This window comes from Rhineura floridana, chromosome 1 (genome assembly GCF_030035675.1).
Source record: "Rhineura floridana isolate rRhiFlo1 chromosome 1, rRhiFlo1.hap2, whole genome shotgun sequence".
Lineage (NCBI taxonomy): Eukaryota > Metazoa > Chordata > Lepidosauria > Squamata > Rhineuridae > Rhineura > Rhineura floridana.
The window spans coordinates 283,847,090-283,859,601 of NC_084480.1; the positions used below are offsets into that span (position 1 = coordinate 283,847,090).

A 12,512-nucleotide genomic window follows, 5' to 3' on the forward strand; every position below is an offset into this window, starting at 1 on the left:
CTTTCATCTATTTCAGACTAATACAAGCACTACATTAATCAACCCTAATTTTCAGCAAGGCATAACAATGGTTTAACATCACAAATTATCACATTAAGTATTATTATTCAGTTAAATATGTTTGTTGGCTACATGATCAATCAAAACTACTGAGTGTTTAGAAAAGTGTGTGTGTTACTAAAGATTTTGAAAAAGAGAGATCCCTGGCACTGAATGCATTGTAGTTGAGAATAGGTTCTGGGCCTCTTAGAGCAAATTCTGTTCATGCATGCTTTGTAAAATACTTAAAATTGTGGGTTTTTTCTTTTTTGTTTTTTTAATGGAAAAATCTGAAATCTGTGAAACAAATAACTTTTTTCTTACGTTTAAAATATGTATCTTATTTTGGATGTCTACATGTAAGAAATTTAATATTAATTCGAATAGTAAACTTTAAATTGCTTTTGCCTTTTTTGTGTAGAATGAATCAGATTCAGCAAGAAAAGGAAGTAACAGAAAATATCCTGAAAGTAGTAAGTGTGGGTTTTTTGGACATGAATGTGAATGGATTGACATATTTAAGCAAGGAACGTGGAACTTTGGATCCACGTACAAAATTTAGACCCTTCCTAGTTAAATATGGCCCTTTGTAGCTTTCCTGTGACCCTGTTCTGTCATCCTAGTTTGGGTCTATTACCAGGTCCACAGGATATGTTGCACACAAAGAGTTTGTCAAGGAGATCAGGAGTGGGGACCTCTGGCCTGAAGGTGTAATTAGGCCTGTCAGGTCTCCCTGTTTGGCCCACCAGGTCTCCCTGTTTGGCCCATCAGGCCATTTCAGTCAAGCCACACACACCTGCCTTACACCCAACATCAGGTGTAGTGCAGTTATAAACACGGCTCAGCCAAAAGGGAGCTTGCAGGCACTGCCATTTAGCAGGTTGGCGGTGCATGCAAAGCCCTATGCAAAGTGCTGGGCATGATAGCACTTTGACAGGCTTTTGACAAAAAAAGTGGCCTGATGTCATTGTGAGGTCAGGTGATTGACAGGAGGGTGGCTCCACCCACATGTCAAACTTGGCATGTGAGTGGTGGAGGAGATAATTATCTGATCTGCACGCCAGATCCAGTTTGCCACCGCAAAGGAGATTTTTCTCAAATACGAGTATTGTGGTGCAGGGACCTAGGCCACAAAAGCACAGGAAGAAAGAGCCAGGCCCTTTTCAATAGATAATATTTACTGGATTTTTTTTTCTCATGGTGTGCAAAACTGTGCAGCTCTTTCAGGCATGGCATGTTTTGTCAGTGTTGGGAGAGAAAATTCTCTACTTTATACCCTCCCTTCCATGGGCAGATGAAAACAGTGAGAGAAACAGAAGTGTTTTATCGCCATTGGTAGCTTTATTCTTTTTTTTTTTTTTTTACAATAATTTTTATTCAAATTTTCATAAAACATAGAAAACAAAATCATAAAACATTCAAAGACAAAAAACAAAACAAAACAAAACTGATTCAACAAAAAAATAAAATAAAATGTTGACTTCCCATTTGTCACATATCAAATCAGTTATAGGTCTACAATATATAACAATCCTGTCTCTTAAATCATATTATAAAATCACTTTCCTCCAGTAGTTATCTTAATTAATCATCAAATCTCATAAACATTACTTTATTCTTTCCACAAAAAGTCAAAGAGAGGTTTCAATTCTTTAAGAAATATATCTATCAATTTTTCTCCAAATAAACATGTCAATTAATCCATCTCGTTAATAATTATAATAATCTTATTGTCATAACCATAGTCCAAATAAACATTTCGATTAATCCATCTCATCAGAATCTGTTAGGTCCAATAATTTCAATAGCCATTATTCCATTATCCCTATTAGTTCCATCTTCAATAGTCCTGTTAAGTCCAGTAATTTCAGTGTCCAATCTTCCATTATCAGTATTCCATAATAATCTTGCTGTTGTAGCCATAGTCATATAATAAGAGTCTGATGGGAATTTCCTCTATCCCAAATATTTTCTTGCCATCCATTCTGAATAAGTTGCTGAAATACTGTTGTAAAGTCATATCTGTGTTCTTCTTTTTTACAAAATGCACTGGCTCATCTCTTAAGAGTTTTTCCATTGTCACATGGCTGCAGTTAATTCCATAGATTTTCTCTATATCAAGCTCCATCACATCATTCCAGTCCAGAAGATTATCCAAGCCATTGATAACTTTATCTCTAATATCTTCATTAATTTCTTCAGAGATAACGTTAAATTCCAAACAGTAGATTTTATTTCTAAAATCCATAAACTCCAGATCTTTTTCCAATTCCACATTTGTTCCAATCTCCAGGGCTTGTATCTTCCCTTTATTTTTTCTTTTCTCATCTCTGATCTCATTCTCCTCTCTCACAGGGTCCCCTATTTCTTTAAGCTCCTGCGTCATTTTGCTCAGTTCAATTTTCAGCTCCTTACTACCCTGTCGCAGGGTTTGTTTCGTTATCTCAATCTCATCCATTATTTTCTGAAACATAATTACTTCCAGATTCTCAGCCACTTTCTTGATTGCCATTTTTAAAACCACGAAAACAAAGCAAAACAAAAATAAAGAAGAACCACTTCTTATTTCAGCAACAATTGGGTTAATATTCCAGGCTTGATGACATCACAGTATAAACAGAGCAACCTGCCTTATCTCTCTATGCTCAAGAATGCAAAACAAATTTAGTTCCCAGCATCAAAACAGTTAGTGGCGTCGTGAAGAAGCAGATTCGTCAAAATAAAATAGACCAAAAAAAAGAATAGTCCCAGACAATATAATATTCCTCGGAATAGAAATCAGGAATAGAAATCCCTCTTCTGTTTATTATCTTTAGAATGCACTTCCAGGACAGCTTTTTGCGACAGAAACAGAGATAAGCTGTTAATTTCGTGAATAACAGAGAAGAGCTATATCTCACCCAGAAGTTGTCCAAAGCCGATCAATCTGACAAATCTCCTTTTGCTGCAACAATTTAAACCAAGTAAAAAAAATAATAGAAAGAAGGGTGCTTGCCTGTTAGTCCGTTCTCTCTTTGAAGAAAAGATAAACGTATCGCTTAAGCAGATAGAGCTTGTTAGAAAGTCCGTCCGGCATTGTTGGCTGGACCTTATCTCATAAATTAATGAAATCCAGTCCTCCCAACAAAAACAGGCTTTGAGGTTGATCTCTACGTTTCTCCCTGCCCGGGAGAAATTTCATCAGTCAAAAAAAAAAATGTTCTGACTGATTTATATCTGAATAAGCTTCTTTTGAGGCGGGAGCCCGTCCCAAAAGCAGGCACAAGCGAAGTCACCCTTCCCGGAAGTCCGCCATTGGTAGCTTTATTCTTGAAACTGCTGTGCAGAATTCCGAGCCAACTTAGCAGTGGTAGGGATGTGCGTCTTTGGTGAGAAAAAAATGAGGAGAGTTTCTTTGTGGTTCAATGGCTGATTTGAAATTGGTAGCATAGCCCCATACTAAAAGAAAGTGTCACTGGATGTATGTGATGTATATCCAGCTGCTGTTTATCTTGGCCTTCTAATTAAAGAAGTAGAGTGTTCTTTCATCCCATTTCACACACCTGAGTTTTCCCTTCCACAAGCTGCACTTCTCAGTGCAGGTTATGCAATTAAGTGCAAAATGCTGGAGTGACCAATTCTCTATTTTGTGTGGACTAGGGAGTTTGAATTGGTAGGCCTGATGCTTTAATAGAAGGTCATTTTTCATCTGTTTAAAAAGTTGGATCAAAGTAGTTCCTGAGAGTCCTTGCTTATCTTGTAGTAAACTCTGTGTGTAGCTGCCTTTTTTCTTTCTTTTTTCTTTTTTAGGTAGAAAGCCATTCATGTAGGCTAGGGCTTTTCCTTTTTAGATTGGCAAAGTAATTGTACCTTTTTTTGCACTTAATTACATAACCTAGGAACGCCATCAGCATTGTCAAGAGTTGCTGGTTCTTAAGCTATTTTTCTGCATCAGTCATCTTACCCCTTGGCTGGTTGCCTGGCTGCTAAATCCCAGAATGATGTAGCCATATTCTCTTACTCACACCCCAAGTTTGACCTGTATGTCTTTAAAGTAATTTCATTTCCAGTGAACCCATTTTAATGGTTCAGGAAGATGTCTCTGGAAACTATTTCATAAATATCAGTAAATCCAAGTCTAGAAGAAAGAAGAGCTCTTGATGATCAGGGATTTTCCTTGTCATCCATCTTCAGCATCTTGACTTAGGCTACAATCCTAACCCCACTTAGCTGGGGTTGAATTCAGTAGAACTTTTGAGTAGACATGGTTAGGACTGCACTATCATTCCTTAAGTGGCAAGCTAATCTGAAAGTTAGAGGGTTATTGTTTGGGGATAAATGAGTAAATAAGATGTTAGTAACACTCTGAGGATGGGAGTGGCTGGCATCTGTTAGTGTGGAAGTGATCTTATGCTCCTTGCAGAAGAAAGCGAAACTTTCTTTCAAATATTCTAAAAATAGTGAAAGTGTTGAGTAAATAACTAGAGATAATAATTGGACATATATATTTCTTTGGGTTGTTACAGCTAAAGGAACAGGCTGCTGATTCCATTCTGGTGTTAGAAGGAGCACTCAAATTAAATAAAGATCTTTATATTCACACAATAAGGACTCTAGATTTGCTAGCCATGGAACCTGGTATGGTTAATGGAGAAACAGAGAGTTCTACAGCTGGATTCAACATCAGTGCTGAGGAAATGCAGTGTCAGGTATGTCTGAAGTTTTGACTAAACATAGCTGCTAAAATGTTGTGGTGGTTTGGCGATACAATTCATGGCACCTCAAAACACCATTGCCATTTCATGTTCCAAACTGTCCTAGTTTACCTGTGGAGTCTGAGCTTCAGGTTTGGCAGCCTCACAAATTTCTCTGGGCCTGTGTTCCCAGTGGTTGCTAAAGGTCAATTTGATTATTTTTAAACTGGTGGAAATAGAGGGAAAACATTCCTTTGAGCAGATATGTAGCCCTGGAATTTTCATCTCTACAAGCATACTTAACCTTGCTCCTTCAGGTTTTTCTTAAAAGATTGTGGCAGACATTGAAATTTTACTTGTGTGTGTTATGTGCCTTCAAGTCGATTATGACTTCTGGCAACCCTATGAATCAGTGACCTCCAATAGCATCTGTCGTAAACCATCCTGTTCAGATCTTGTAAGTTCAAGTCTGTGGCTTCCTTTATTCAATCCATCCATCCATCTCTTGTTTGGCCTTCCTCTTTTTCTACTCCCTTCTCTTTTTCCCAGCATTATTGTCTTTTCTAGTGAATCATGTCTTCTCATGATGCATCCAAAGTATGATAACCTCAGTTTCATCATTTTAGCTTCTAGTGATAGTTCTAGTTTAATTTGTTCTAACACCCAATTATTTGTCTTTTTCGCAGTCCATGGTACCTGCAAAACTCTTCTTCAACACCACATTTCAAAAGAGTTGATTTTTCTCTTATCTGCTTTTTTCACTGTCCTACTTTCACATCCATACATAGAGATTGGGAATACCATGGTCTGAATGATCCTGTCTTTGGTGTGCAGTGATACATCTTTGTATTTGAGGATCTTTTCTAGTTCTCTCATAGCTACTCTCCCCAGTCCTAGCCTTATTTCTTAATTATTGTCTCCATTTTGGTTAATGACTGTGCTAAGATATTGATAATCCTTGACAAGTTCAATGTCCTCACTGTCAACTTTAAAGTTACATAAATTTTCTGTTGTCATTACTTGAGTCTTCTTGACGCTCAGCTGTCGTTCTGCTTTTGTGCTTTCCTCTTTCATCAACACTTATTTCAGTTCATTACTGTTTTCTGCTAGTAGTATGGTATTGTCTGCATATCTTAGATTAATTGATATTTCTCCCTCCAATTTCCACACGTCTTTCATCTAGGTCCATATCCGCTTTCCATATGATATATTCTGCATACAGATTAAACAAACTACCATAATTTAAATGTTTGTTTAGATAACTTATACCTTGTACTTTCGACATAGATTTATGTTTCCAGGGCATAAAACACAAAAAATACAATTTAGAAGAAACGTTACTTGTTTATGTTTCAGGTCTGTTATGATTTAGGGGCCATCTATTTTCAGCAAGGTTCCACAAACTCTGCTCTTTATGGAAATGCCAGAGAGAAATTTTTTAGAACAAAGGAACTGATTTCAAAGGTAGGCCGTTACATGGTAGATAGCTCATGCTAGTTTGCACAAGTGTAACGAAATATTTCACGTTCATGCAATGTAATCCTGTGCTAGCTTTAACCAGATAAATCTTGTGAGCTGTTTGGGTTTACTTGATCCATCATCTTAAGTTCAAGACTTTAAGTCTTTTGCAACATGTGATGACCCCAGTTAAAATGTGTGTGTGTGTTGGGAAGAGTCATAGATCAGCAGCAGAGCATCTGCTTTGCATGCAGAAGGTCCCACATTCAGTCCCTGGCATCTCCAGGAACGGCTGGGAGAGAAACTTGCCTGAAACCTTGGAGACCCTCTGCCCGTCAGTGTAGACAGTCCTGAGCTGGATGGACTGGTGGGATGTGTGTGTGTGTGTTTATATATATATATAGTGTGTGTAATAGATAGGTATTTAAGAAATGAATCCCATTTGCAGTAGTCAGCAAATACAGTCTTTGAAGGTATTTGTCTTAAATAGTGAATTATTTTAAAGTCACTTATACAAAATTTGATACATCTTTACAGATTGGCTCATCACTTCATTGCATCATAGATGAGAAAAGGTTAGCTGGTTACTGTCAAGCATGTGGAGTTCTTGCACCTTCTGACAATATGTCACAGCCATCAACTCCTTATAGTCAAATCCATAGCTGTTTAAGATCTGGCAATTATCAGGTAAACTACTTGGAAAGCATAAAAATGTAAATGTTCTGCCTTCAAGTTGATTCTGACTTATGGCGACCCTATGAATAGGGTTTTCATGAGGCTGAGAGGCAGTGACTGGCCCAAGGTCACCCAGTGAGCTTCATGGCTATGTGGGGATTCAAACCCTGGTCTCCCAGGTCGTTGTCCAACACCTTAACCACTACACCACACTGGCTCTTGTTGGAAAGCAAGCATTGTACATTTAAGTTGACATCCATTGATTTTTATGTCACTTCTGTTATTTTCTCTATTCCTTAAGTATGTGACTACTTGAAGTAGTCATTTCAGAATATATTATCTGAAGTAACTTGCTGTGTATAGGATTTGTTGTTACTATTCTCTAGGCAATCAAAAGCCAGATGAAACTAAAACTATCCTCTTATTTTTTTTCTTGAATAAATTTCATAAATAACATAACAGTATTATATTTTTAAAATATCTTCATATTCTGATTTTCAAAGCAAGTTTGATATGACATGCTTTCATGTTCAAAACAATGAAAAGTAATATATATAGCATCTATATTAAGTTAAGTTGTCATTGCAGTATTCGATAAATGTGTTCCAATCCATCTTATTCTTTTCTCCTTGGCCAAATTCCACATTTTGTCTGGTCGCTCTGTGAAGGTTAAGTTTTGAAACCTCCAGTGTTTTGAATAAATTAACCCTGCTTCACTAACCAAATAACTTAGTCACATGGTTTTTGTATATGATAGATTGATTTAATTTATCTTGTTCTGCTTATCATCAAGACTGTATAGAAAATGAAATGTAAATTAGTTGTCATATGCTGAGAAGTATAGTTTTCCAATATGTTGTGATAGTCAAGATTTCCAGAGATCTTTCAGGTGTTTTTCATGGTTGTCCAATTTTCTGTTCTCTAAAACAGATTTAACACTTTTTCTTTTGAGATCTTTTCATGTTTACCAACCTAAGGTCTCTAAAGCTGACTGATAGGCCTTGTTTGGACACAACACTTCCTATTTTATCAGGCATTTTAGCTTTTCTTAAACATGTTTTAATTGGTTTTAGATTGTGGATTTGCATTTATATTTTTTCTATTGTTCTGTGTGATTCTGTTGTATTTATTGTAATGGTTGTACACCGCCCAGAGAGCTATGCTAGTGGGGCGGTATAAAAATTCAATAAATAAATAAATAAAATAAACACTAAAGTATGACTTAGTGTTACAACTTGACTGGCCAGTTAACATAAAACAGTTCCTATTTATTGTTTGTTAAATCTGTGTCCCATCTTTGTTTGCAAGAGAGTGGCAACTTGACCTCACAACAATCCTGTGAGGATGGTTGGGCAGAAAGATAGTGACTTGTCTATGGCCACCCAATGAGTTGCATTAAGTGAACAGGAATGTTAACTTGTGTTTCCTGTTCTCAAGTCCAGTACTTCAGATGCTGCATCACAGTATTAAAACTGTAGTAGAGGCCCTTTTATCTATATTGTCAACACACTGATACATCTTCTCTGTGTAGGAACTAGTGAAAATTTTCCTTGAAGATAACCGAACACCAAGTTTACCCGATCAGTTCAGGCAATCGGTGCTAAGGGAACTTTCCCAGAAAGCTCAACAAGGGTGAGATATAACTTGAATGAATCTTTTGGAAGCTCACGTTACTTGATAGTTAAGGTTTTCCAAGCAGTGCCTGTCTTTGGTTTTTTGGTCCTACATTCACCTGGTGTTTCACAAGTTAAAAATTGGTAGTATTTTTTCCTGAATTGCTTCTAGTTCACATTATTTTAAAATGTTCACTATTTGCTTTTCATTTTAAAAGCAGCAGTTCAAGCAGGAATTGAATAATCCCAGTGCCTGGTCACTACTATTCCTGTAATGTGAGAAAATTTAAAATATTTTCTTGGTTCAGTACAGGATTGGTTTGTAAGTATTGGGGGTTTTCTTTTCTAACTAGGTTTGAAGCATATGCTCACTTTATTTCTTCCCAGAGAAATGTGTGTGTGTTAAATTGTATTGTATGTTGCCTCCTTGAGCAATATTTAGGGGAATAAAGTATGAATGCACAATCGTCCACTTAGACAGGGGAGAGCTGCCACTATGAGCTTCATAGTGATATATATGATGGGATTCATGCAGTGGCGCATATACTTACACCGCATCATTTGGGAATATTTGCACATCATGCACCCTTGTACCATTACTATCCAATAGGTCAGGTATGGAGAACCACAGGCCCAGGGGCCAAATGTGGCCCTCTCCATTTGGTCCTTGGGATTCATCCTCTCCCCAGGCCATACCCCTCACTGGTCCTGCTCTGTGCACTCCTCAAGTGTTTTTGCATGGCTGGAATGTGTCCCTGAATTGTGATAATGCTCACCAGAATGGAGAGATGTGGGTTGCAAGTGGGTGTGTAGAAACCTCTGGCTTTTGTATGCTGGAATGTAGCTTACTGTATAAAGGGTAAGAGTTATATCTACGGTTCTGCCCACCCACCACTGTCATGCAAGGGAATGCAGTCCTTAAGCTGGAAAAGGTTCCCTTTCCCTGCCCTGCATTAGGTAAAAAAATGCAGAAGTTCAAAGTCAACTAAGTGCAGATTTAAGCCAGAAAGATGGAACACCTTTTTAGTGCCTAAAGCAAAGAGTAGCAAAATTGGGTGTTTTCTGTCTTCAACAGCCAAGGAAGTAGCCTGCGATGACATGAGGTAAAAAGAGTCAAGGCACTGAGAGCAAGAAATTCTCAGCTTATGCCTTTCGTAGTTCTTTGGTGTCCACATTGTTCAGCTCTTACATCCTTTTGACAGTAATATTTAATCTTTTTTTTAAAAAAATCCAGAATGTATAACTCTGGTTATATCTTATAGTAAAAGTCCAAAATGTGGATGACTGTCATGATTTACATGTGAATGCTAACAGTTCCATATGAATTTTATGAATGCCTGGATACTGATATATAGATGATGGTTAGCATTCACTGATGTATCTTAATTTTTGGATATTAACAAAATTAGTCTGGGATTATCAACTTTATGATCTGAATGTTGACCACCACCAATCTTGAAGCATTCATTTAATACAGGGTTTCCCAGACGTCTGAGTTCATTGACCCCTTGATGAGCTTTTAAAGTTGTCATTGACCCCAACTCTTAGGAATGTACACGAAATAAGAAATAACAATATATAATCAATATTTATTAATCATCAAGCATTAATCAGTTACTCGGAGTCCTGAAATGTAAAAAATAAAGAAGTAAAACAAGTAAAAGTAATATGCCACTCTGTACACACCTATGCCCTTCCTTTCTGAGATTCATTTTTCCTAATAACATTTTTCACACTATACTGTACCTTGCAAACTTCTTTTCTACCCCTAGCCCACTTTTCACTCCCTTTTGATCCTTAGATCTTTATTTACACCCTAAACAGTCCCTTTGACCACTTTGGGAAACTCTGCTTTAACATATCAAAGAGGTTCTCCCTTAAAATGAATAAATTCTGACAATCAAGTTTTAGAGCGTGCGGCATTCATGATCTTTTTCCTTTATCATGATGATAAATGTGCACAGGGTAATGGATAAAATGGATGAATTGTTTGCCCAAAATATTACAGAACATCCCTGAACTAAAAGGAGTAGATAATCAATAGTTTTCTCAAGCTTGCTGCTGCAGTAGCCTCATCTGTGCAGTCAAGCTGTATTCTGGAGTGGATCTAGAATTGGCCTTGAGGTGGATTTTGATCAATACTGAACAAGTCTGACTGCCATTCTCCCTAGACAGGGAGTCACGTAGGCAATAGGATAGTGCTGCTGTAGTGAAAATATGCCAAGGACGCTGATATCGCAGGAGTGGGAAGAGAAGGACGGATGGTACAGGGGGCAGAGCATCATTGTAGCATTGTAACATAAAATAATGCAATGTAACTGTTGCCATGATTGTGACGAAGGTAAAGGTATATAACTGTCTGTAACTAACGACCATTTTGAGGAGAGTTGAGTCCTGTACTCTACTCTGGCTAAGCGCTTAGCTAAATAAACAACCTTAAAACAGGCTTTGGCTTTATTATTAAGTCTCCTTCAAAAAGAACCCAGTTGTAAATTCCACGACAGCCTCCACAGTCACTTACGGACCCACTGTTAAAGACCCTGTCTTGGAAGACAATCTTACCACAAGTGATTGCCAATGAATTCTGGAGTTTAAATAATTTTGTCTTGTATCCTTTTAGATACCTTTTTCTAATGCTGTCATTGTCTTTTGAAACTTTTTATGTAGGGATGATGCCCTGGAAGAAATATGCTTCAAGGTTTGTGCATGCAATAGTATTTGTGATGTGATGCAAGGTCGACCAGTTGGTGTCCAGTTTAACCAACTGTTTCTTAGACCCACCAAAGAAAAAATAGATTTTCTTCTTGAGGTAAGGAATTGTCCCCAATCTTAGGTATAACTTCTTAACCTGTGTTTTCAGTTGCTGTTAAAACTGTTTTTAAAGCTATTTCTTTAATACAGCTTATTGAGTCTAATGTGCTTTTTAAATGTTATGCTTTTAAATGTTGCACCTGAGCTAAAGGGTGCTATTTTTAAAATACGTTTTCCTCATTTTTGTGTCAGTGAAATCGTTAGCCTGTTCAGTCATAGTATCAGATAGCTTCTTGGTTGACTTGCTAGGTCTGTGTACTGCTTTAATTATTGGCTAGAGTTATTAGGCAATTGGGTGTGTACCCTCATTGCTTCAGGAAGTTCACTCCCAGAATGTGGAATCCACAATACGTCTTCTGATTCTCCTCACGAAATGAATATCCTTCTGATACCCAATTTTACTTACATTATAAATGTGAAAAGGTTATTTATTTATTCATTTGATTTATATCCCATCCTTCCTCCCAGTAAAGCCCATGTGCTGACTAGTTTTACATTTACATTGGCAACTACTATAGGTAAATATATTTAATGGAGAAAACATGTCATGGTTCAGACATTCAGCAGGGTTTAGGGCTGCACTTGTTTGGAGGTGCTGTTTTCATGAACTGGTAATTCCATTTGAGAACTGTATATGCAGATGTTACATTTTGTGCTGATAATAGAATGATGCTTTTTTCTTTGTCCAGCATGCTATTTTTATTTCTTTTATTTTGCACAGTTTTTAGAGGAAGGTGATAAAAATGCTTTTTCCGAAGGAACAGCTGCATTATAAGCAATACGCAAAAAATTGTAAACTTTCACAAAATTGAATGTGTGTTTGTTTTGTTAAAAAAAATCTGGATTTTCCACTAAATCTCAATTCAGTATTTAAACTTCCCAGGTGTGCTCAAAATCAATACTAGTAGAAAGTGCTTCAGAATCCTCAAAAAGGAAGATGGCCTATTTTTTGAAGTAAGTATGCGATATTAGACTGCTTACTCTACTTCTTAAAAAGCTGACTAGTATCGTATTTAGTCTTTAAGGGATGTAGTTTAAATACTGTGTATACTGGGTCCTGATATATCATAGGCACCAAGGAAAACAATAGCCACATGAGAGAGTTGTGTATCTATAAGTTAAATAGTGTTGAAGCATGTTCTTAGCTTCAGCAGATTCCCCTTTTTAGTCTCTCTTGAGAACATTGCATGTGATTCTTCCAAAAGATGAGATGGTAACTGCTGACATAATTCATGGTGAGCTC

General features: G+C 37.1%; 1 protein-coding gene across 3 annotated transcripts in view; it reads left to right on the forward strand.

Annotated features, from left to right (window-relative positions):
• Nucleotides 1-12,512, forward strand: part of INTS8 (integrator complex subunit 8) — a 34,510-nt gene that overhangs the window by 3,601 nt on the left and 18,397 nt on the right. For all 3 annotated transcript variants that reach the window (XM_061603243.1, XM_061603241.1, XM_061603236.1), the window contains exons 6-12: nucleotides 461-512; nucleotides 4,545-4,727; nucleotides 6,069-6,176; nucleotides 6,708-6,857; nucleotides 8,377-8,477; nucleotides 11,126-11,267; nucleotides 12,153-12,223. In XM_061603243.1, the coding sequence (XP_061459227.1) occupies nucleotides 461-512; nucleotides 4,545-4,727; nucleotides 6,069-6,176; nucleotides 6,708-6,857; nucleotides 8,377-8,477; nucleotides 11,126-11,267; nucleotides 12,153-12,223 (807 nt within the window). The remainder of the gene's footprint in view (nucleotides 1-460; nucleotides 513-4,544; nucleotides 4,728-6,068; nucleotides 6,177-6,707; nucleotides 6,858-8,376; nucleotides 8,478-11,125; nucleotides 11,268-12,152; nucleotides 12,224-12,512) is intronic.